This window comes from Eleginops maclovinus, chromosome 17 (genome assembly GCF_036324505.1).
Source record: "Eleginops maclovinus isolate JMC-PN-2008 ecotype Puerto Natales chromosome 17, JC_Emac_rtc_rv5, whole genome shotgun sequence".
Lineage (NCBI taxonomy): Eukaryota > Metazoa > Chordata > Actinopteri > Perciformes > Eleginopidae > Eleginops > Eleginops maclovinus.
In genome coordinates, this window is record NC_086365.1 from 6452912 (window position 1) to 6479540 (window position 26629).

Consider the following 26629-nt stretch of genomic DNA (forward strand, 5'->3'; position numbering starts at 1 on the left):
CGCAACATTGATAGGTGACCTTTTTATGTGTTTGCTGCCGATTCTGCTTTGCATTCAGTCTCTTCAACAGATCATGATGATTCCTGTAGCATTATTAATGCTGTCTATTCCCTGATATTTTTCCATACTTCGTGATGCGACCCACATTTATTCTGTGGTGGCAGCTAAGAGCAGGGTTTAATCGAACAAAACCCCAGGGAAGAAACCCCAGAGCAGCACCAGCAGAGCTTTGCTTCACCTGGGTGAGGCGATTACTGAGCCACTACATAAATGCAGAGGTTGGGTGAAGAGTGCGTCCATGTCTATGCTCTATTTGAAATCAGTAATGAACCAGCAACTGCCTGGAGAGACGAGTGGGCCAGCTCATTGCCATGCATAGTATGAAGAAGCAAGGACAGCAGGGGAGTCCCAGAGGCTATATAGAAAAAGGATCAGGCTATATTGTCATTCTAATGGTGGTTTAGATTACATTGGAGATGCTCTTAGCTGATAGCAACAATAGGGCAAGACATCATCTTGCCATATATTATGTGGTACACGATGGTGTTCCTGGCCAAGGGAAGCTTAACAGAGCTCCATTTGCTTGGATTTATCTGAGTCAGAGCTTGAAATGCAGTAGGTCTGTCAAAGACTAGCTGTGGAGAAAGGCATCATCGATGTTCTATTTTTTCCCACATGAGACACAGATTAGATAATCACAAATGGGTTTATATTTATAGGGGAATAAATAAAAATGTCAATACCGTTATTGAAGCTCAAAGGATTTCCTGTTGTATGCATTTTTAGATTATTCCATCCATAGCATTACCGCTGCACAAGTATGGAAGCTGTCTGTTGCTGGCAATGTCCTGGAGCATGTCACCCGAGACATGGCTGGGCCGCCAGATGTTTCTTAATAAGTCTGTCGGCTGATTATAGCTCGTTTCATGGCTGCTGCAAATGTCCTTGGTGCCCAGTGAAAAATGTTTGTCATGTTTCCCCTAACAGGGACACCTGGGACGGTTTAAATGAGGATAAAGTAAAAGAGGCAAGCTGTGTGTTTCCTGATCTGTATAAAGGGTTTGGCTAACATGGAATATTTTAGGGCAGATGATGATATAGGTATTTTTAGATCAAGGTTGCTGATAATAGCGGATATTTGTGCTGATATTGTAAACATGGTCGATGTTGCTTAATAAGACACAAACTCTCCATTGAGATTCAGCCTACTGAAATTATGGGACTCTAGAAATATGGAAATCTGCTAATTAAAGCCAAATCAACAGAGGATACACGGTGCAGGGTTTTTCAGTCGTGGGTAAATTATTTGTATGAAATAACACGTTTAATGTGAAGTGAGAGGTGAGATAGGGAGCGTTTGAGTAGGTAGCGTGACGGTGTTTGTCAAGTCGGCGCTGCTGCAGGGTCTCTCTGTATGACAGGAGAAAATTGACTCGTCTCCCTTACCTTCCCAGCTTGCTTCGGGCCTTTGTTCATTCATTACTGGCTGAGCTCTGGTGTTTTTTTCTTTGCCTCACGGAAAACTGGTGATATTTCCCAAACAGTGTGGCTTCTGAACTGTTATCTACTGTTAAAACCATATAAGATCTTTCCATTGACCTGCATCTGTTCAGAATACGTTGACGTGGCTCCTGCTATTTCAATCTATGCCAGGCAGAAGGATTTGCAGTAATTCCATCCTTAAATTGTGTGTATCTTACAGATTTTTGGGTTTAATGTGGCAGCGCACAGTGAATCTGAGTCTTTGGATTGGCTGCCTGACAGAGCAGCAGAGGTCGTATATGACACTGTCATTTTTCACAGATGGTGTGAAGGCTGCCATGGCAAAAAAAAAAACTGGAATATCAATAGGCTGATCTCTGAGCATTCTCTGGTTAGTGGTAAGGAGGGGGTGTAGTTCAATAGAGGGCACCTTAAAATGACATTTCTGCAATGCTGAGTATAATTTGCGGTAAATCACTTTCAATATAATTTCTATGAAGTGGCATCTAAAGGTCACAGTGAAAGACTTATGAGCCTCTTGCTGTCAAGACTCATGACAATTCATCAAGGCAAATAAAGAGGGAGTGGATCATTCACTTGGTCTTGATTTAGTTGACCGCATTGAAACGGAAGATTAGGAACAGTCTGGCCAAAACCTGTATTCATACACCCCCTCTCTGCATTCATAATCAAAATATATGCACACACAAGGACATGCAAACTCTCCAGTGTATTTTTTGATCTCATCCCCCTCACTTGGCACACAGTGACACACGGCCACCTACAGGTTCTCTGGGGAATCAATGGGTAGTTGATTGTTTGCAGATTATCCCAGCTTGTTTTCCAACCGCTTGAATGCCATTTCCTGCTCGTTAACACTCCATTACCTTCATGTCCTCTCAACACAACACTGCCAGAGAGGTCTGGGTTTGACAGGCTTCGTCACAACTGCAAAGAGGTTCTCCCTGTAATTAGATCCCCTCATGCATAATGCTAATGTATAACTTTTAATGAGAGGTCATTGTCAAGATATTCTTTACAAGTTTGATACTCCATCTGTTAAGCACAGCCTTATGCTGGAGAGGTTGTGTGAAACTGGGAGTTGTCAGGGGGCAAAAGCTCCTGGTAATGGCTTCCAAAACAAATTAGACCCAAATGAGGGGCAAGATTTAAAGTGACATCAAGACCCCTTGAGTCAGCTAACACTCTCCTAGAGTTCAGAATGTGAGATTTTTGGAGGGTGCGAGTAGTACCAACTAGATCCAATCGTGTTCATCTCTATGCACAGCAGGTGTTCTGGAAAAGGTAACTGGAAGAGTCACAAAAGAGTCACCAGTCAAGTGTTGAGATGCTTACGAGGCCCACTTTTTAGAGCCAATATACAGTATTGGTCATGTGGGCAATCGCTGTGAGTCTTTTATAAAACTAAGATGAAGTTTGGAATATTTAGACGGATACGGATTTCAAGTGTCTGATTAATGGATTATTCAGCAACAAGTGTGCAGTTGTGGCCTCCAAGTTTGAGGCATTGCCGCCGTGAAAGATAATACAGGATTGCTTAATTTGGGTTGGAAGTAACTTGCGGCCAGATATACTTCATTTGAAGTGCTTGTGGGATAGTCAACCAGCTTGGAAAACCCCCCTTGGCAACTTTCCATCATTGGAATTGGGTGTTGGGAACAGTGTCTGACATTTTTTCCTTCAAAAAACAAGAATCTGAGTGATTGGCCAGGTTTGAAGGAACAAAGGCAGGGTTTAAATGTTTTACTTGAACTGAATAACATTTCCCTCAGAGTAAGACAGAATGAGATTGGCAGACAGATGCAGGCATTGTAATTGACGGCTGCGGTTAAGAGTTGAGCTCTCAGTTTACACAGTGATCTACTTTATTGGCATCAGGTTAGAGAACGAAAGAATAAAGTTGTGGATAGAAGTAGCCGATACTGACTTGTATCTGGGGTTACCCTTCAGGACGAGAGTTTGAGGAACTCAGATATCCAAAGAGAGCTTTAGGAAGAACCCCTTCTCATTTTAGTTGAAAGGAGCCAGTTGTTTGACCCAAATGCCTCCTGTTGGGGAGTTCCCTGTGGTGATATCCCCCTGGTTCTCTTCCCTGTTTGAGATCCAGGAGGAAACTTTAAAGAATTTGCTGGAGGAATTGCCCATCTTTTCATTGCTGGGAACACCCCAGGTAGAGCTGGATGTTGTTGAGCCCACCGCCAGGACTCAGTATTCAAAACAAAAATGACTAAAAAGGGGTGGATAAATGTCTTTGATCCTCTGCATGAATACTTACACTGAATCTGTACAGGAATCTGCCTGGACACATCCCTGACCCTCTGATACCCCAGTGGAGACAGTGGAGAGGGCTTGAGGAAATGAATGCAAATTTGTAATTATACTTCACCAGCCATCTCAAAACACTTTGGTATCTTGTTGGTTTGATGGTTATCGGGACCTTTTTCATTTCCTGCTAAACATTTCCACAAATATTTGTATCCATTTATGTGTCTGTGTAACTCCTTGCTCCTTGTCAGTACCCCAGTCTGAATGACGGCCATGTTGGAGTGAGTTTACACACACTGATAAAATGAGCCAATAGTTATCTAAGCAGGAACTTAACCTCACCACAGAGTCCAAAAAGACGTGATCAGTGAAGAAAACGAACCTGCTTCATATTTAATAGCCATAATTGAACCATCCCCCATTGTCGTATTAAATTGTGATTGTTGTCAGGAAATACTTTTACTCAAGACATCCTTGAGCTTTGGATGAGCAAGTGTTTATTTTCGTTTTATACAACTTTCCTATATCAATGAACTGTAATACTACTGAGCAAAGCGTTGAATGGGTCCTCACCCCCTGTGGAGCAGCTGTACTGCAGCAATGATGTGTTTTGTATTCCTGTCATGCTTCTGTGCAAACAGCTAGTAAACGAAGGCCTAACCCTGCATGCTCCCATGGAGAGGGCCAGCCATGAAAATGCATGTAATCATTGAAGGCAAGGGACAAGTGCCCTGGGCTTTACCTTGGATCAGTGCTCAGAAATGGGCAAAGGGAATCTTGACACATGGGAGGCAGCCGAATGCATTGGTCTCATTGCAACTACACAGCTGCTAGCTAAAACAATGCTTCTCATATATGTTTATACAGGAAGCAACATCAACGGAGGTTTAGACCTGTTGCAATGTCCCGCTATAAAAAGCAGATGATGTTATTTGAAAAAATAAAAAAGCAACAATTGTTCCCTACTTTATAGTTTTTTTGGGTCTTGGGTCTTTTTTGAGATCTAGCCCTCCAGGTGTCCACTACAAAAGACAGTGAGAACAGAAGTTTTGGAGAAAGGATGAGGTTAGCCCTTTCTGCTTTCCAGAGGGCATAAGCAATTTTAAGCTCTAGTGAGCCAGCTCCCCCAATACCTAAGTCTGAACACAGAACAATACTCAAGTTCATTTATTCATGTCCTCCCATGGCAGCAACTGACTGGTTTCACTTTTTCCTAATACACCAAACAAAACGGGCACAATTAGGATCGGATTCCCCTCAAACACTTTCAATTTAGTTAAGAAGTTTAAGGGGGGTGAATGTATCTGCTTAACTTTATAAAATGTAGTGTAAATTAATATATGAATCTACTTGGAAGTGTAAAAGTCTTAATATTCATCACCTTGTGGATAATAATAGAATGTTGTGATTGTGCTCTGTTAGATCCAGTAGCACTGAATGCAGTAGTACAGACACGTGCAGGTAAGCTCTGTGATTGATAGCTATGCTAAGATTGCCACTGCTGCTCTCCCGAGGCGATGGCAACTGCACTCATTCTCAGCGGGCTGGCATGCCAGCATTTTTACCAACAGCACTGAAGCAAAGACGTCTTCTTCCTGCTCAGTACAACTTCCCTACAATATCTAAGGGTGACAAAACAAAGATTTGTACGAACTGAAACTGCAAAACTAAGGCCTTATGGATCCAATGAAGCAAAGCTGTGGCTCTCTTTTTGAAGCCAAAGTGTGTTTTCCCAGAAGGTTGATGCTACCATGGCTCACAATATGTGGATGGAAGCTTTAAAAGAAAGACCAGACTCCCCTGGCTGTTCAAATTGAGCTGAAAAGGATTTGTGCATCTTTAGTTGACTCTAGCCGGAGCACAGCTTTCGCTGTGTTGTGGCAGAGATTTCAGGTGTGGGATCAGGCTTATTGCAGCTGGAGGTGGACAAAGAGCAGCAAAGGGAGTAAACGGCCTCCAATGTGCTTTGACCATCTATACTGATCCACTTAACTTTCCTAATCTCAAGCGAGCCACAAGTGTGTCCCATTTGTATTGTTGGTGTTTTTGGATATAAACCGCTGGACTTAAACATTTTATGGGGATTAGTCCAGCTTAGCTCCATGCCTAATGCAATGATTAGGGATTTTCTGGCACAGCAGATAAGTGAATTTTCACTAGTTACTCAACAACTGCGCTAAACTGTTAAAGACCTTAAGCCGAAATGGCAAAGTCTCGGACAAGACAGCTCTCCAGCTGCAGTAGTGTGTCACCCATAACACTTTAGAGTGTATTAACTACACTAGTGGTTACACTACACGTCATACATTAGTTCAACACTAGTCATCAACCATCTGATGAAATAATTGATTGTCGCCATCAAGTTCTAATAAAGTAAGTTGAGTAAGGTCTTCCCACCTAAGAAAGCAAATACATAACAAGCTATTGCAAAAGAGCTGTAGCATAAAGGATATTTCTCTATCTATACTGGTTTTGTAATTTGGCAAATGACACAGCTTTTTTGTAGTATGTCTACATTGTTCAAATCTAGCATTAATCTCTCAACTGAACAGACAACTCGATTCCCTTTTGCATGATTAAACTCAAGATGTTGTCTGAACATTGATAAATGTTTGTGGCTTGCCTCATTGTTTTGACCCAAATTTGTATTCAGTTGTTGGACAGCATATTGATCTCTTCTCAGCTGAATGGTATTTTCAAAAGGCTTTGGATTTACAGGCTGAATAACCACATGCAAATCAAGTTTGATTAGTTTACAAAAGAAGGAGCTTGTGGAAAAAGTTGAGGCAGTTTTCCAGCCTGATGATATATGTCAAACTGAGAATTGATATGCCATCAAGTGTGCTATAAAATCTGACCTACAGCGCTTGAAAATGCTCAAAGAGTTGTGGCGCAGCTTGGGACGCAAACCACATTACTCCTGATACCAAAGGCGTGTGAACACAAGACTGAGCAGTGTATAAATCAAAGCAAGGTCTACAACATAGGCACATGTTTAAGGTTAAGAGCAAGAACTAGTGGGTCACTTGGGGATCAAACAGATTTTGTAATGCTGTATGAAGAGAATTTTATAGTGCCTGTTGGAAATGGACCTTTGAAGATGAAATGTCAGCTGTAATTGTGTCAATAATTCCTTTTAAAGTTTTCATTGAACTCATTTTCATTTGGGTTCTGTCTGAATGGGGTTTAATTACACTTTTCCCTCTCTTTTTAAGAATGTATGGGCAAAAATGTGTATGCTCGAGGTACGAAAATTGATCTTAAAACGCCCGACAACTTCAAATATAGGGGTTTGGAAGCACATTCAGCAGTCATGAAAAGACAGCAATTCAAGCCCCAGGCTAGTCTTTAGGCATTATGTGGTCAAAAATGTATCCATCAAAGTGGATAGGCGGACAAAAGCCTAGAAAAAAAGAACAGCTTTGAGCACTTTGCAGGAAAAAATAATTGGGCAAATATATTTTTTATTCATCGCTTGGATTTTTACATTGGAAAATATGTTGCAAGTGCCTGCTTGTGTTTTGTTATCCTTGGTTTTGCAGATTTAACTCGTTCAGGACTACAGGAAATACTTCTAAATGATTATACATTAAATAAAAACTCAGTTGTCCAGTAAAGAAACAATCCCGTTCTTCCACCCGTTAGTTTGAAAGACATTGCGTTTGATTGCCTCATTTCCACACATCTTATCTTTCATCAGCCATTCTTGTGTATTTAAATCGTGCAGTCCCATTTTTAGAGTTTTTTTCTCTCTCAATAATGAAGTAGGTGTCTAATGGGGAGATATTATTTATGCAATAATTATGAAAAATATCTTAGCATCTAATCACAAATGTAATTGGCATACAGACAAATTGGTACTGTTATTTGATGAATTTCTTTTAGACGAGCTAAAGGCTGACGTAAGAAAAGGTCACACTGCTCATTCATATGTTATAGCCGGATATATATCTATATTTTATAATCTACCTCTGGATCATCAATAATCTCCTCTCACTTCATTACATGTTTAACAATGACATTGTATTTTTGGTAGAAAATGTATTTTATTCTAGTGAATGTGAATGAAACCAATAATAACTTTATATAAATAATAAAGTACTACTGATGTCCCACAGTAATGTTTTCCTAGTGTTTTCTGGATATTTTGAACATGCAGTATGTTCCATGCCAAGTTGAAAAGCTTGGGATTTCCTTTGTGCGAGATAGTGTACATTAATAGCATAATTGAACTGTACTTGAGCTCTGAACCTATTATTTATGCCATTAAAAAGTCTTCAGATGACTAAAAAGTTAAACTGACACAGTCATCTTTTGTGCCTCATAACAAATCTTCTCTTCTCTTTTGTTCTTTCCCTTAGATTCCATCTGAGTAGGAGGTGGCAACGAAAGACCAAATGCCATGGATGTATTTAATTTCAATTACTCGAATGCCTCTGAAGGCAATAACACAGAAGTTGTGGCAGAAAGCGAAAGCGCCTACAAGACTGTGGAGGTGGTGTTCATCGTGTTGGTGGCCGGTTCTCTCAGTTTGGTTACAGTTATTGGAAATATCCTGGTCATGCTTTCCATCAAAGTTAATAGGAACTTACAGACGGTCAACAACTACTTTTTATTCAGCCTCGCATGTGCTGACCTGATAATTGGACTGTGCTCTATGAACTTGTACACAGTCTACATCGTAATGGGATACTGGCCCCTGGGCCCGGTGGTGTGCGACTTGTGGTTAGCCTTGGACTATGTTGTCAGCAATGCGTCTGTCATGAATCTTCTCATCATAAGCTTTGACAGATATTTCTGTGTCACCAAGCCCCTTAGCTACCCTGTCAAGAGGACCACCAAGATGGCGGGAATGATGATTGCAGCGGCCTGGGTCCTGTCTTTTATCTTGTGGGCGCCAGCTATTCTCTTCTGGCAGTTCATTGTCGGTGGGCGGACAGTGCCTGAAAGGGAGTGCTACATACAGTTCTTCTCCAATGCTGCAGTCACTTTTGGCACCGCCATTGCCGCCTTTTACCTGCCTGTCATCATAATGATTCAGCTTTACTGGCAGATCTCCAGAGCAAGCAAGAGCCGCGTGAAGAAGGACATCCGCAAGCCATCAGCAGCCAATCCAGAGCCCCTGTCGCCGGCTCAGAGGAGGAACAACACTCCAAAACCCAACAATAACAACGTACAGGGGGAGGACACAGGTTGCTCCCCGAGCCAGAATGCCAAGGATGGAGCTAACCAGCATGATGGGAAACTGCAAAATGGCAAGGGACCTTCCTCGACAAATGCTGATGGAGAACCTGAAGGTGAAGATGCGGCAAGGGAGAACTGCGCTCCAGGAGAAGAGAAAGAAAGCTCCAATGATTCAACATCTGGAAGTGTGGCTGCGTCCAATCAGAAGGATGAAGAGGCAGCTGCCTCCACCGCTTACTCCAGTGCTGAAACAAGCCAGCCCCTCCCTCGTCAGCGAGCCAAGGCAGGGGGCTCCAAGCTGACCTGTATCAAGATCAAGACTAAATCGCCCAAAGGTGATTGCTACACCCCAACCAACGCCACCGTTGAGATCGTCCCGGCTTCAGAGCGGCAGAATCACGTTGCGCGGAAGATTGTGAAGATGACAAAGCAACCTCCCAAGAAGAAGAAAGGACCGCCATCACGGGAGAAAAAAGTGACCCGCACCATAATGGCCATCCTGGTAGCTTTCGTTGCCACCTGGACTCCTTACAATGTGATGGTGCTTATAAACACCTTCTGCTCCAGCTGCATCCCCAACACAGTGTGGACTATTGGCTACTGGCTGTGCTACATCAACAGCACCATCAACCCAGCGTGCTACGCTCTGTGCAATGTCACGTTCAAAAAGACATTCAAGCATCTTCTCCTCTGCCAATATAAAAATATTAGGTCAGCCAGATAAATATGGGCCACTTGGGATGAAGAGTTTAAGTGTGAGTTGTCTGTTTGTGTGTACCGTGTGTGTGTGTGTGTGTGTGTGTGTGTGTGTGTGTGTGTGTGTGTGTGTGTGTGTGTGTGTGTGTGTGTGTGTGTGTGTGTGTGTGTGTGTGTGTGTGTGTGTGTGTGTGTGTGTGTTTGAGTTCTGTGAGCATGAGAAAGCCTGCATGAGTTCATTCAACTTCCCTTCATTTTATCCTCTTGTTTTCCAATTTCCCTCTCAAAAACCGGTTGTAGCACTTTACACAAATTTACTGATTCCAGTTGCGTCGAGATGTGTCGTGCAGAAGCAGAACAGATAAGGAAGGTTGCGCAAAATCGAGTTTCACTCGAGTGTTGTAAAACTCAAAAAATGAGGCTGTGTAAAGCAGGGAGCACTTGGGAGTGACACTGAGCTGATAAATGGGGAAAAGGTAAAGAGCAGAGGAAGATCTGCACTGTACGAAAACACACGACTTCAAATGGGAAAATAGGGCTGACTGAATTTTCAAACCTAAGAAGTTTGATGTTCAGTAGAGATACATGTAGATAACTGTACATATCAGTGTAGACTCAATATGTATGTCACATGTGGATGAGTGCTGAATATGTGTGTACACCCATGGTTGCCCCTCTGCCTTCTGTCTGTCTTCAATGTTCATCATGGCACTTCCAACCAGCCACATGTAGAATAAAGTGGGGCAGCTTGCGTAGATTGCCTCTTCAGTGGTTACATTAGGGCTGGAAGATTTTCCATCTGCTTTTTAGCCCCTGTGGAAGTGAGTCGCCATCAAAACATAATAGATATAGAAATATATTAAACCTGCACTTCAGGCAAATTACATTAAAAAATATAACATTTTCTCACTTGCCTTAACTGGTGGTGTTTAGCCATCAAGCTGTGTTTTGGGTTGATTTTATTTGGTGTCTCAAAATTTCAGCATCGTCCTTCATGCATGAATGCTATATTATTTGTGGTCACAACATAAAAAACACATTTAAGAGACAGTCCATACTGACTCTACTTTTCAATGAGGTTTAATGTAGTCTCTCTTACTTTAAAAAGTGAATATGTGAGAAACGTATGTTGTTCTTTACAAGAGTTTAAAATACAAACATGTTTATCTAATAAATGGAGTCACTACTTCTACTAACTTGGATCTTACTAACAAACAAACCCCAAATTTGATGAAAAGTTTGACCTTTTGGGAAATATGATTATTGACCTGAGTTGGATGGGAAGATTGATACCACTCAGGTCATGTATGCATGCTAGGATGATGTTAGCCTAGTTTAGCATACATTCAGGGAGCCGGGGAAATGGCTAGCCTGGCTCTGTCTACCAACACCTCTAAAGCTGAACACATTATTCTTGTTTGTTTTTGTGCAAAATGCAAGTTGTATGTCTGTGGGAATATTAATTTTTTGGCAGGGAGCAAAGATTCTTGTAGTCTTGTCAAGACTCTGAGGAAATCACTACACCCAGCCAGTAAATAATCCCACACATAAAACAACAACTTGAAGCTTTGGATTACAAGCTGCCATTAATCATCATAAAGTAGAACCAAATAGCTGTTAGAACAACAGACAACAATAGTTTGGACTATATTGAGAAATGTGGCATGAGATTGTTCAGTCGCACTCTTTCATTTGCATCATATCAGGTTTTACTAGTGTTGACAGAATTGATTTTTAGTGGTTATTAGGATATTTGCTGCTAGTAACCATCCCTCTCTGTAAGTCAAACAGGTGGCTGGAGCTCAGAGCTGAGACTTATTACTGTCTGTGGGAAGGCATTGTGTGTGTTTTGTTTTTTTCTGTGTGTGGATGAGTGGGAGACATCATATGATTCTGCTGATTAGTAGATTGATGTCACAGCGTGGACTGTACTCACTATACTGATGATGATTGTGAAGTTTGTGTGTGTGTGTGTTTGTGGGGGGGGAGGGGGTATACATGCTGATGTGTGTTTGCTCCAAGAGTGGAGTTTACTTCTGATCACGGGTTTCAACCTTGTGATTTAAATAAGGGCTATTTCTGCGTCTTTAATGTACACATTCGTAATCCATCTTCTTATTTTGAAAATTAACAAGCGAGTTAATTAATTCTATGTAAATCATTATATTCTTAGACTGCAAATAATAAATAGCTGTGTCTTATTTTAATTGGAAAAGAAATTAGAAAAATATCAATTTACTGTCAGACATGTTCCATGTCCTCCATCATTTCAACATATTAGCTAATTCTCTGTTACGGTAATGTATGCTCACCAGTCAGAGCGATTAATATTCAGGAGCATTTGCCATCAGGAGGTTGCCACAGCGGCTGGTAGGGGGGCTTTGAAGAGAGTTACGCCTGTGCCGAATATCTCCTCAAGGCTGTCTCCTTGTACAGAGATCTGGGACAGATCCTATAATGAAAACTCACCATGAGGCTGATCAGATTATAGGACGATGTGGAACACCTACATTTGAGATTAAAGATTGCCCATTACACGCTCAGCTTGTGCTTGCTTGCTTTGCGCCCATGCCCCACTTAGTGCTCCACTCAGTCCTGATCCTGTTATAGTCTCTACCTCATATATGAGGTCATGAATGTAATGTAAATACCACATGTATTCATTAGCTTGCTCTATTATTAATTGGCTTTTCTCCTGCACTCATTAAAGCCTTGGTTCCTGCTATGTCAAAGCTCCTCAGTACTTGTAGTCAAGTGTTGTAGTCACAGAAAGACATTAAATGTTTGCATAAAGCTTGAACATTTTTTTGTTAGCAAATGCTAGGTTAAATGAACAGCCATCCATGAACTCTGTATTGAACCCCAGCATGTTGCTGTGCATCAGTGGTGGAAGAAGTATCCTTTACTCAAATCAAAGTTACAATAAATAGTTGTAGAAATAATGTTTTACAAATTATAATCATGCATTTAAAACTTTAGTTGAAGGGACACTCCACGTTTTTGACATCTTCAAGTCAGTTTACAAATCAAAATTGTTATTCTTTATACAATTGAACCCATTTATTGTCAAAATGATTCTTCTTCTGGTCAAGCTAGTTGGCAGTTATTCCAATGATCCTACACGTGACATAGGAAGGGGAGCCATTTTTTAATTCTATGTTTTCTGACGCTGGCAGCCAACAACCTATTTCACAGTTTGCGAGTTAGGGTGGCACTCCAGATGCTCAAATATATTGGCACAAGCACTGAAAGAAACATAAAGATTTCCTCATTATGTCCCATTTGATATACAAAATTCTGAATGGCCCACTAAAGTAATTGAACTTTTTTTCCATTAGAATTACCTAATATTTTTGGAATTTGAGTAAATGCACATTCCACCTCTCCTGCTGTTCATAGATGGTCCATGTTTATCTATCGAGACAGTTTCCGCATGAAGTGAGGCATCCATCCCAGCTCGACATCCAACCATCCGTCACGTTGATAAGTGGAGCCATGTCTGTCTGACATCCGTCACACGTCTCAGTAGTGGGTAGAGAGCCTTCCAGAATATCTGATTAATCTTTGCTAAGCTGTCGTTTGAGTTATACCAGCAGGAGAGTAAGTGGCTCACAGCTCAAGCGGTGGTCCAGGGGTCCCAGTTTGAGCAGCTGCTTGAGTGTTTGATGGAAGGTGATGGCAGTTTATCACCTCCTGGAGCGGGAGGGATGCATCTAAAAAATAAAAAAAAAGTGCTCTCCATGCTTATCTCCACAGCATGCACTTTAAACGTCAGGAGTGAAGTTCTCCAAAACCCCTTTCGCTCCCCCCTGCTCCTGTTGCCAAATGTTTGAAAGGATGAGAACAACAAGATGTTGTAATATCAGGCGTTGTCGGTTGGGGGGGGGGGTGGATGATGTGAGAGAATGTGGGCTTATGATAGAACGAGAAGGCGTTGTTTGTCGACACTGAAAGAGAACGGCTGTCATGCATGCGAGGGAGATAGCCCCCAAGGTGAACACTTTGTACGTTTAGAAACAGATAAGCTTGCCTTTGTAGTCAAGGCTACCAGAAGGCAGGAGGGGCAGAGGAGGGGGGCTTGTCAGTGACAAAATCCAAAGCTAAAGAATCATCCTGCACCATGTTTGGAGAAGTCACAGCCGTTCTGTGCAGGTCAGCCAAGGGTTTTGCTGCAGGAATTCGAGTGTCCCAGACGAAACCTGCCGCCTGGTGTAAACACAGCGAGATACGGTGCTGTTTACCGTCCCTGCTGCGCTTTTATTGCGTCTCATCCTCATATTGTGCAAACAGAATCCACCGTCTGTGCTTATTATGATTATAACCTTCATTCTTTACGACCTCTAATACATATATGCTCACGTAAGGACCATACATTCTGATGTTCATCTGTCCAATGTGACTTGCATAAACATTGTCTGCATTGTAATCAACAGACCATCATGTGCCGTCAGAGCTAGATGGGCTCCTCTTCACACGGCTAATGTCAAAGGGCTAGGCTCCTTTTACGGAGTACGTATGACATTTATCAGAGACAACTTCAAATTTTGGTTTTTCTCTGGGCTTATCTCTTGGGGCTGTTGCTGAGAATAATTTTGGCAATCTTGTGCAGCCACGCAGAAGTGAACGTAGCAGCTTGTGCGTGCTGTGAGAATTCTAATCCGAAAATATATTTATATCGCCAGATTGTACGGAGCAATTGAAAGTGCCTTATTCAGAGAAACATAAAGAAATTGCTCTTTTATTCCTAAATCCCTGTTGTATTCTGAGTGTGTCAGTGCGTGTGGATGGGGCTGCAGTGTGATGCCCATTAAAGAAAAGCCTTTTCAAATTAAGATTTCATGTTTCTCATCTCTGAGCTCCCACCACTACCCATTGTAACAACCACTGTGATTGCAGAGGCAATGCACATTTGAACTGAACAATCTCAAATCATCCTCTCAATGCCTTAAGAAATAATTTTTCAAAACCTGTGCAGTATACAGTCACATCATTCACATATTTCAATACTATCTAAGAGGCACAGCGGGCTATTTTGTTGTGTTTTTTCATCCAATCTGTGTGTGTGTTTATGTCTGTGTGTGTGTGTGCGTGTGTGTGTGTGTGCATTGACATCCATCATGTGGGAAATTGTGCTTTCCTGTGTGTGTGTCTGCCTTTATACTGAGAACAGTGCTGTCATTGGGTGTGTGCATGCAGCTTGATGTGCAGTGTTTTATTTGTTCTCAATGGCATCCTCAGCATGAAGACATCAGATTGGACTAAATATCATGGCACACATCAGGGAAGACGAACACAGTGTAATAGTATTTTTCTCTGTCATCACTCCTCTCTCTTTAAAAAAGTCTTTCAATAGCAACAGGTCTCCAAAGACTCACTTAGACACAGTTGTGTGTGGTATTGGAATACATACATAAATACAATACATGAAATACTTATATTGTACATTTTCTATCACATTTAGTAAACCTGTTTCTTTTATCACTGAACAAAGTACAAATGTAATATTACAAATTGAAATAAGAACAGTGTACAGCAAGAGAGTTTTGTTTCTTTCATTTGAAATTGAAAATGCTGTTTAAAATCTTTAAATATATGAATATTACAGAAAGTATTTAAAGAGAATATTGTTCTAAGATTAGAAGGTATAAATATATGTGTATTTCTGGGGGCATGAGTTGCTAAGGAATGAATTCTTGCCTTGCGAACTGAGCGACTGGATCTAAACTTTCCAACTGCGGGGATTTCAAGAAGGACTTTTGCTGCCAGATTGGAGAAAAAAGAGCAAACTGGAAATCCGAAAACGGACTAAAGCTAAAATTTGTTTCCAGTGACCTAAAGGCCGAGAGGCAGGCGGCTTTCATTTCGATTTTACCTGTTAGAGACACTCACCTTGGAAATTTGGTCTTCTTCTATCTTACTGGACACACTTTCTAACTTTTAACGACTGTACCATCCTGGGGAAAAGGTTGTTTTTTTGTGTAGAGCAACTTAAGTGTTGAGTTTTTTGGACCTGATCTGAACTTCAAAGGTCACGATTAACATGTGGATTTAAAACGAAATTAGCAACAAAAAAAGAATAAATAAAGAAAAAAAAAATGAATAGCCTGCTGCAAGTGTCAAGTGTACATACAAGAGTTCATTTTTCATTTGCCTCGTACGTAGATGTTCATGTGTATTCACTCACTGTGGCTTGTGGCTTCTCTTGCAATAGGTACAAATATTTTACAGTCTATTGTTTGCATTGTATATATCTATATGATAATAACGTATATGTAATTCAGATGTGGTACATTTGAAATGTACATACACATCTTTAATAGCTTATATCTGAATGTTTCCCTCATTTATGCTTCTCCCTCTCCCCCACTATGATACTTCCTGTACAGTAACAATGGTGTTAATTTCCTTTTTTGATGCATTCTTAATTGATTATATGTTCTGGACAATGAATCTGAGTGTTACTATTATTGGCCACCTTCGACACTGTAAGACAAACTGCATTACGTGGTTACATTGTGCCATATTCTCTCAGAATGGAATTCAAATAAAGATATATGAAATGTTTTTTTTGTTTTTTATATTTTAGTTATTGAATGTGAGGATGCACAGGGTGAAAGAGAGGAAAAAAAGGTTTTCAGGTTTTTTATTTTTCATTCATTTTTATTTTTGGAAAGAGGATACAAAGGGAATGTTAACTCCAACCGAGGACGTTTTATAGCAAACAGCTGGAGAGTAAAAATCAGTGGGTATAAATTGAGGTACAACAGAGCAGCAGGAGGAAAAACACTAAAAACAGTAGTAGTTTGCACACTCGTACAGAAGCTTTTTCATGCAGACTCCAGACGAAACTAGCTTATGCTTATTCTAACTGGAAATGGAAGAAAAATATCAATAGCATAGAGTAATGGGCAAGACGTTACCAATAACGTTGCAAATGCACGTCTTTTTTTGCTCACATTTATGAAGTGAAGACGTTTAGTGCTTCACTTTTAGAAAACTGCTTCATTAAGTCAAGGCATGGATCAAAGACTTTCCCAAATGAGAGTTAGGCTATTCAACTGTATAACAAATCCTATCCAATTTATTCATAAGAAAATAATCATAGAAACAACATCATTAGGTAAAACACTACAAATCTCTTTTTATATTCATTATTCGTCCCTACCGCAGAGTAGTACATCTTCTATCGCAACATACAAGCTGTTTTTTATCAGGAGCTAGAAAGAAGAAAAAGTAAAACATTTTGTCACTAAAAGACACATTTCCACTGGTTTTGTCAAAGCTCTAAAGGCTCCTACTGTCAATCTACAGGACATACAAAGAGGAACCGTGTTGAATTAGGGCAGTGGACGTCCTTCCGCCCTCTTCTTCCTGCCTCCCAGGAAAAACTCCCTCATTAGTCCGTTTAGGTGCGCTCTCGCTTCTTGCTTTCCTTCTTCTGCTTCTTTGCATCTGCAATAAAAGAAAAAAAAGAGAGTTGCAGCACACAGTGTTTACTTAGACAGTATCCCCTGCCAGAGGTGGTGTTTTTTGCATGTAAACAAATCCCATTGTGTCCATGAAGAGCACATACGCTCCGCTTCAGATTTCAATAATCAACCGTATTAGTTTTAATTGGTTTGTGTGCAGCTTTAGGATTGCGAATCTGCATGCATCCCCAGCCTGCTCTTGGGAATTGATTTGTGGCCTGGTGTTCGCCCCATGAAAATATGCTTTATCAACTTCCCGCAACAGTGACTCGGTACCTGGCAGCCATGACAGAAGCCACAGTCCATGGCTTCCCTTTTTTGCTTTGCGGCCTCTCCGCTCTGCTGAACAGGAAGAGAGAACAACCTGCAGCCGTTTGGCGAGGTAGCTCCTGACTAACTATTTTTGGTCGACTGTCAATCTTCTTGGCTGTTTGTGTTAATCTGCTTCGTACCTTAATTTGCATTCACTAAATGCTCATTACGTTTGGCTGAATTTGGGGGGAACTTTTATATTGGGACACTCCATTGATTTTATTGGCATTTAAATAGCAAGGTAGGTAGGTAAGTGATGCTTGTACTCCAGGCTAGTTGTTCCCCACTGTTTGCAGTTTTTGTGCTAGGCTTAGTTAGCTTGCTGCTAAAGGTAGCTTCATATTTAGGGTAGGCTACAGACAGAGTGGTGGTCTCAATTGGCTTGCATAATTCTTGGCAAAATCAAAAAAGAGATTTCCCAAAATGTGGAACTTTTGAGGACAGAAAATTAAACATTTAATTAGCGGCCAGTAAAAACGTAAATCTGTCACACCATCACGGTTTACTGGGACACTGGAATAGAACCGAGACAGCCTTAATGTCATTTATAACATCTGCACTTTTCAGCTCAAAATGGCCAATATCCTTTTTCGGAAAAATGTTGAATAAAAGTGTGCGTGCAACTTCTGCCCATCTTAGTAGGCCTATATCTTTTTCCAAAAGATATTAACTTTGTCATTCTTAAGAGGTTGCTACAGCTTATATTTTACTTAAAGTGCCGTGTTCTTGCTAGCTCTTCCTTGCATAAACCAAAATGTTCCTAAAAATGTTCCTAAACATTTTGGTTTATTTAAAAAGAGAAACAGTATAAGAAAAGATCAAATGAAATCGTGATTTTTTTTCAATGCAATGGATTATCTCAAAAGGACGTCAAATCCTCTAATGACATGCTGGCAAGCAGTTATGAAAAGTGACATGGTATGCTTAGTCAATTAGCTTTCAATTGAGTTTCAGCCGTTCAACATCCAGAATGTTCACTATGAGAAACCTCTTCCCGTCACCACTGTTGCAAACTTCCGTAGGCCATAATAATTTGATGTGTGGAGCGCCCTCACCCATGCGAATACGGAAATTGCTCTTCCATCCCATTTGTTTGCTTGTTTTTCATTTGATGGAATAATTTCTCTCTTTCGTTTTTCTTCTCTTCTGTTGTTTTTGTCAGCATTGTCTGCTCCCCTGGGAGAGAGATGGCGGAAAGGATTCATTCCCTCTCTTTCTCTGTCTCATCTTCCTCCATATGTAAAATGAGGATTTTGAAACCAGGCTGGAGCAATTTCTGCTGCATTTGCTCATTACGTGACACTGCTCGCTCTCCTCTCTGCCTTTGACAGACACTCACGCTATGCTGCCTTCTAACTGCCTGCTATGCTGGCTCTAACCTGCCCTAAGACGAAAAACAACAGAACATATTTGGCCAAGTCGAGAGCAGAATCTGACTTTGGTATTTGTTGGAATGTAGCAATCCAAGTACCCCTGCTTGAGGTACTTGTATATTTACAAGTTCATGCACTTACAACACTATACTTCTAACTCAACAACATTTCACAAGGACGAAATATCCTCCACTAAATTTATTCCAGATGTGTAGTAACTTCCAGATATATATATTATAAAAATGTAAATAAAGTATTTAAAAGTAGCATCTCGACTGGCTTTAACATCAAATACTGCATGCAACATGGATGCATCATAACCTAAATATGTTTGTTAGCAATCAACAATAAAGAAGGATATTTTTTCCATGAAGATTTTAGATTTAGATTTTACCATGTTAAAAATATGTTATGCCATAGAAATGTGTCATATTCCAGGTGCCTAGAAGTGATGATCACTTACTATCCTGTCATTTGTCAACTGTCACCTGTTTTTAATTTAAAACATGTTTAAAATATTCACTTACTGCATTGTAGTTTTCAAAGGATTACAGGCACTTCTTATGCTACAGTACTTTAAGTTCACAGAAATGTATTACACTAATTAACCATTTCAAATGGACAAGAGGGAGGTTTGTGTGGAAACTTTCCACTGTTGCAGGACTGAAACAAAGTGTGGGTGTAACAATAATAGTCGGCTTAGCTCTGAATTTATCTCTTTATTTAAAATGGGAACACCACCTGGCTGTCCAGAAAGAATGACACAAACAAAATCGCTCCAAACAAATTCCAAGATTCGTCTCAACAAAGCCTTTTGTTTAACCTGAAATTAACTCTGGCATCCAAACACCTCAAACATGCTGCTCCATGCTGTTATGTTGAACGGGAAGGCGGGGACCTTGAGCTTTCTACAGGCATTCATAATGTTTCATTTCTGTCACTCTTTGTTCTCTCTTTCGCTCCGCGGGGTCTGTGTTTCACCTGTGCTCGACAGCAAAGACACGCAACTCTGAATCTCAGATCGCTCCCTCAGTGCCTCTTAGCATTGTCTCCAGAATCTGCAAATGACAGATGCTACTTCCATCACAGAAACCTGCTGCAGTCAGGGGAAACCAATCTCCCAAACAAAGGTGGCTGTTCAGAATTGCAGATTTGGCCAGGCAGCTCCTGCTCCCAGCCGAGGGTTAGATAGCCTCTCCTCTCTCCATCTCAGTCACTCCAAAGCCAAACATGTCTGGGGTATTTCATAAGCTCCCTGATCCCGTTGCTGTGGACTGTATCTCTGCCATCCCCTGACACAGAAAAGCATTCACGATTTCCCTTCCTGTACACACTTCATTGTAAACAGGACCCCCTCTTTCTTTTTCCCAGTAACCTCTTTGCTCGCCGGGGCTTATCTTCCAACTGGCAGACGTGGGAAATCATACAGTGCATCATGCAATCACATTGCCCAAAGAGCGGGTCTGTCTTTCCAACTGCTTCCTTTCATCATGGTCACTGTCATCCTCGCTCTACTTCTCAGTTTGCTCTCAGCCCTCACACCTCTGTCTCTCCGCATCCACGCGTCTGGCCTTCTTAGGAATTGAGGCGCGCAGGTAGGCAGCAAAGGTTGCAAATCAAACATATTTTATTTTGCTTGCTTACACAAATATTCCTGTATCTAGGTACAGTGGTATGCAAAAGTTTGGGCACCCCTCTGAGATTTCATGACAATTTGCTTTTCCTTTATAATAGAAGATCACAGCAACAACATTTGTTTTCCTACAAAGATGTAGACGTTTTAGTGTTTTCCAGACCAAAATTCTTAGGGTAGCATTACATAGTTTTATTATAATAAAATAAAATGCAAAAAATGGGATGTGCAAAAGTTTGGGCACCCTTATAAATAGCATTCATTTCAACACCTGTACGGATTTATAGCTGACAGGTTGCTGCACAAAATTGCTTTGATTAGCTCATTAGACCTTCAATTACAAAGACAGGTGGAACCAATCATGAAAAAGGCTATTTAACATAGGTAATAGCTGGCTGTGCCTGGCCTAGGTTCTTTCTTAGGGAGTGGCAAGATGGGGACCTCAAAACAACTCTCCACTGACCTGAAAGCTAAGATAATCCAACATTATAAATTAGGAGAAGGGTACAAAAAATTATCTGACAGGTTTAAACTGTCTGTCTCCACAGTCAGAAACGTAGTTGTGAAATGGAAGGCCACAGGAACAGTCCGTGTGAAGGAAAGATGTGGTAGGCCGACAAAAATAGGGGAAAGGCACAGGCGAAGGATGGTGAAAATGGTCACAGAGAAGCCACAGACCACCTCCAGAGAACTACAACAACATCTGGCTGCTGATGGTGTAGTTGTTCACCGTTCCACAATCCAGCGTACTTTGCACCAGGAAGAGCTCATTGGAAGGGTGATGTGCAAAAAGCCTTTCCTGAGTGTTAATCACAAGAAGAGTCGCATGAGGTATGCAAAAGCACATCTGGACAAGCCAGAAGCATTTTGGAACAAAATACTGTGGTCAGATGAGACCAAGATTGAGTTATTTGGTCATAACATGAACAGGTATGCATGGCGAAAAAAACACACTGCATTCAATGAAAAGAACTTGTTGCCCACTGTAAAATTTGGTGGAGGATCTATCATGTTATGGGGCTGTGTGGCTAGCACAGGTACTGGAAAACTTGTTAAAGTTGAGGGCCACATGAATTCCTTACAGTACCAGGAGATTCTTGACAAGAATGTTCTAGAGTCAGTCACAAAGTTGAAGCTACGCCGGGGTTGGATTTTTCAGCAGGACAATGATCCTAAGCACCGATCAAAATCCACCAAGGAATTCATGCAGAAGCACAGGTACAATGTTCTGGAATGGCCATCCCAGTCCCCAGACCTTAACATCATTGAAAATGTATGGATTTATTTGAAGAAGGCTGTCCATGCACGGAGGCCAAGAAACCTGACTGAACTGGAGACGTTTTGTGTGGAAGAATGGGCCAAAATACCACCTGCCAGGCTTAAGGGACTTGTCTGTGGCTACAGGAGGCGCCTACAGGCCGTTATTGCAGCAAAAGGAGGCAATACTAAATATTAATGGAATTATTTCTTAGGGGTGCCCAAATTTATGCACATGCCTATTTTTGTTTGAATGCACATAAACATGTTTCTGTTTGACCAATAAAAGTTATTTCACTACTGAGATGTTTCTGTTACCATAAGGTATAACATATGTTAAAATGAAGTTGCTGCTTCAAAAGCTCAGCAAGTGACAAACTGATGCAGTGGTTTTCCTAAGGGGTGCCCAAACTTTTGCATACCACTGTATATACATAAAAAGTTAACGATGTACATCGATTATCCTGCATCTTAGAACATTATGAATTAAATATAATGCAAAGTGTAATATTTATTGTATATATTTTTCAAAGGGATTTAAATTATTGTCTTGTCTTGAGGGTTATCAATTGTCTAACCCTGACCCTGACCCTAACCCTATAACACACGGATGCAATCTCTTTCGTTGATTTTAGGGGAGTGGCTTTAGAGGAAGGCCAAAAGGGACAAGCTGACTTGGCAACTTTCTTGTTGGATTTAGCGACATCTGGACCTACTGTAGTGGGGTTAGCTGCTGTCGTTTGAAAAAGGTTGGCAACATTGAGCTGGGTTTTTAAAAAAACAATAAAAACAGTATAGCTTCTGCAACTTCTCAAGCTCTAAAAAAACAGGACTTGTTAGGATGTCCACAGTTGCACAGTTCAAACGCAAATTGAACAAATTTGCCGTTGGGTATGTGAGTGTGAGGGATGCTGATGTATTGGAGACCTGTCTCCCTTTCTGAATCGCCCCCACTGTATTATGGGACACGTTCCATCCCCCATAGCTCTGGACGGCCTGGATCAATGTAGCAAATGGATGTCCTCCAATTTGAGAGCAAAACACATCATTGGTAAATGTCCTTTGTTCCCAATGGATAAGAGTGATAATTATGGCTGCTGGAGGTCTTTAACATAAACATGTGTCATTATCGGGCATTTGCTGAATACTGACTGATTTGCTGATGGATGCTGTTCTATACCTACTACAGGCCGATAATGAATCCATAGACAGCAGCATCCTGTAATTACACTTGCTGTAAAAATCACAGTACAATTCAGCTCCTCAAGACACTTACTTTCAAAATGCATTAATGCTGTGCTACAGAGCAAAACTTTAAACAAATTCCTCCTTTTTAGAGTCATATAGACTTTGGCAAAACATCTCAAGACAAGCATTCAAGCAGACAGACCAGTTGGCAGCACTGCAGCTGCAGCTGTAGACATCCGGCAGGGAAACATTTCATTTGTCTTATCAATGTTATTGGGGGCTTTATCTGTCAGTGCTGTTTATGAAGTGACAGTAAGGTTAACCAAACTCCATGTGCAAACCTTTGTGTGCACACATGTCATCTGCTGAGCGTGATAAGGGTGCAGTTTATGACCATTGGCAGCGATTCTGCACTAATTATACTCCTGTTTGGACAATGGGACAGTCACAGTGGGTCAGTTACATCCTTGTTTACTTATTTAACAAAGGGCATCGCATCACTGGGATTCAATCGCGGGCTTTGTTATCACCAGTTTAACACCAAGCAGATACAAAATTATTCTACATGCATCCACCTGGTTATTTAATATTCTCCCATTAGCTCAAATCTTGTGTCAAGTTTTCCAATAACTGCCTGTTTCCTGTAGAATATAGGAAGCAGGAGCTCTTTGAGTCTTCATGATTTCTGACATGACTAAAGAGCACTAAAAGCATTTAATTACAGCTGAATAGTGAGTTAACCTATTCACCTGTGGTTTAACACTGTCAGTCACCTCTTCAGCTTAACACTTAAGCAGATGGATTTCCATCATGCTTCTGTGAATGTGCATCTCATCCGGCATTACCTGAGATTAAAAATCATTTTCAAGGGTTTGTGGGATTTAGCGTGGATGCCATCAGTCTGAGATGTGTCAGAAATCCAGTCGCTAATACACGTTGATGCACATATTGATGCCAATGTATCCTAATTCACATTAAGATAATTTTATGTCAGATTTTGACCTAGTTGTCATAGGTGATAAACACAACATCCAAAAACAGCAGTAAATATACAAGCTTGTCACGGGGACGATTAGCAGTTCTGCCGAATAAACAAAGACACCCTAGTGGTAAACATCCCTTCAGCTATAATTAATTAAACAAGCCAAATGATCCAACGTTCCCTGTAACTGTTTACAATGATTTGACAGTGCCACAAAGTATTGGAGCGATTCTGCACATGAATCATTAGTTTGTTTTTCTATATAGGTATTTTCTTTTGATCCAAACTGACCTCATGACATGTGATTTCTCTCATTACAAAATAAACAACATTTACAGCTTTCAGACTAGTCGAAAAAGGCGACTGTGTTGCATCAAGTGTTTGAGGACAGTGTGTTAGCTTACGTTACAACATCCAAAAAGTATAGGCTTTGACATGGGTGGTACCTTTATTTCTTCAATACACATCATCATGCCAATGTGTTTGGAAGAAAGTCTCCTCTTCCTAAGAGTCAGTTGATGCATTATAAAGTTATTGAGGGAATCAAATTGCCTTTTTTTGCAGTTTGCTTCTGAAACCAAAGTAAAATACCATATCTTTTGTGAGAGTGTAGAAAACCTTTTCTCAGGACATGGTGATTCATCAACGAGACTTCAGTGCACCCCCCTGATGCTGAAAGCATTTTCCAGGGAGGGTAACATGTTATCAAGTGATGATTTATTCTTCTCAGCTTACCTTGCAGCTTAGTCTTGGGGATTTTCCCACAGGGCTTGGTGGCTGTGACAGTGGCGGCGCAGGTCGCATCCAGGAGCGCTCGCTTCAGCATGCCTGTTCTGTTCTTCTTGCCCGTCACCAGATCACACTCCCCCCAAGCCTGGAAGTCATACTTGCACTCCCCTGTGGTACACAACGAAATCAGGTACTTCATTAGATGCTTTTGTATAGTGAAGTACTTCTTATAGTATGTGGTAGATGAAGCAGAAAACCTGGTAAAAATGGCACAAGCAACATACAATTATTTTAACACTGCCCTCTGCAATCACTCAATGAAGTTACTCCTTGAGACTAAGGAAGTGTGAGTCATACACTTGGATGGTTATTTGATGAATGCATCTAATTGACCAAGCTATTATCTCCCTATTGATAAATCCAAAAGCCGCGTCACAAATTCTATCATTAAAAACTAAATAACAGTTACAGATGGTGCTTCACAGTTTTTATCTTATATTTCCAATATAATGAAACCTTCTTACAGTTAAATGTAATCAAAAGCAACCTGGCTCCAGTTCATTCTGGAAATAATGGACAGATACAATCTTGGCAGCAGAGAAATGAAAGTACCCTCAGCAGCACCTCAAATAAATTTCACATATGTGCTTTCATTTGATAGAAAATGTACCCACCTTAAACTCAACCCCAGTGGATGCCAGAAAATGCAGCAGTGGCTAGGGTATGTTATAGAAATGTGTTTGAAGAAGTGTTTGTGTGTTTGTGTGTGTGTGTGTGTGTGTGTGTGTGTGTGTGTGTGTGTGTGTGTGTGTGTGTGTGTGTGTGTGTGTGTGTGTGTGTGTGTGTGTGTTGTGTGTGTGTTTGCCCACGTCTCTCATATCTCCCTCCATTATTTTGTTGCCACTCTAGCCGGGCTCCCTGGAGGCTGTGACACTCATTCGTCAGTTTTCTTTCACATGAAAGCGTCGAACCCCTTGTCACTGCCTCCAAGATCCCCGGGTGCTCATCAGAGGAGGGGAGAGGGGAGAGAAGGGGTGAGGAGAGAAGGGACGGAGAGTGGCGAGAGGGAGTGACAGGGCCATTGTTGGAAGAATCCTACAGGGACTTCCTGAGCATCCAACTTTAAAACCGTACACCTCCATAATTTGTCTCTGAGCAAGAGAAGAGACTGCCTCCTGGGAATTTCACAGGCAGCCCATGTCCTCTTTAAGGTGTCATATACAAGTAGGCAATACAATGGTTGTACAAGTGTGAACACACCCCCTCATCAGCAACCCTTCAGTCTTTTAAAGATTTCAGGCCATTGCACAATATCCTATTTACATGATTTGGAAATTGGTGTCAGAATCCTATGAATTTAAGGTCAACATGACAAAGTAGTCAAAACTGAGAATTTTCACAGTTAGGAATTGGTTTGCATTCATTTAGTTATACTTTTTTAGGAATCAAATCAGTTTTGGTCTTCGTATTATTTCACTGTTCAAAAGTATGTCAAACACCTCTCCTTTAACTATCACTGAATTGTTTGAAATTGTGTTGTACCCCTGAGTTCCAATAAAACAAAAAATAACATTATTCTTAGTTTACACTTTTTCAAAAGGTTCTTGAACAACAGACATATTGTACTGAGTATACATCTGAATCCAGGATTGGCTGCCGGGGTTCAATTGCATGATCTTTTCACACCAATTCTGCATTTTATGGGGCATATTGGAAACAGATTTTACAGTATTTATTTGGTCTCCTTTATTGTAAAGATATCCTAAATTAAACAGGCACTGGCTTGGTGTTAGCCTCTACAACCCAAAAGAAGCCTATTCTATTCTATTATTTTCTTGAGCAGCTTTCCACAACCAGGAGCATGTAAGTCATTGTTCCGAAACGTTTGCTGCTATAATCTATATAGCCAGTTAGCAGGGCCATTATTTCCTGCAGTGTGTTCATCACTTTTGACAGGCTCATTGCAGAGCAGCAGGCCCCTGCCTGACATGCCTTACTGGGGAAACAAAAGTCCCTCAGGCTTGTCACTGCACGACAT

At 40.9% G+C, this 26629-nt stretch overlaps 2 protein-coding genes across 2 annotated transcripts in view; one reads left to right on the forward strand and one right to left on the reverse strand.

Annotated features, from left to right (window-relative positions):
- The window catches only part of chrm2a (cholinergic receptor, muscarinic 2a), a 71499-nt gene extending 61770 nt beyond the window's left edge, over window positions 1–9729 (forward strand). The window contains exon 3 of the mRNA XM_063905783.1: window positions 8130–9729. Coding sequence (XP_063761853.1) covers window positions 8171–9676 — 1506 coding nt within the window. The 5' untranslated portion in view covers window positions 8130–8170 and the 3' untranslated portion in view covers window positions 9677–9729. The remainder of the gene's footprint in view (window positions 1–8129) is intronic.
- Window positions 9730–16275: 6546 nt separating this feature from the next.
- Window positions 16276–26629, reverse strand: part of ptn (pleiotrophin) — a 38975-nt gene continuing 28621 nt past the window's right edge. Inside the window, exons 4-5 of the mRNA XM_063905093.1 lie at window positions 24598–24759; window positions 16276–17100 (exon numbers count right to left, since the gene is read on the reverse strand). Coding sequence (XP_063761163.1) covers window positions 17054–17100; window positions 24598–24759 — 209 coding nt within the window. The 3' untranslated portion in view covers window positions 16276–17053. The remainder of the gene's footprint in view (window positions 17101–24597; window positions 24760–26629) is intronic.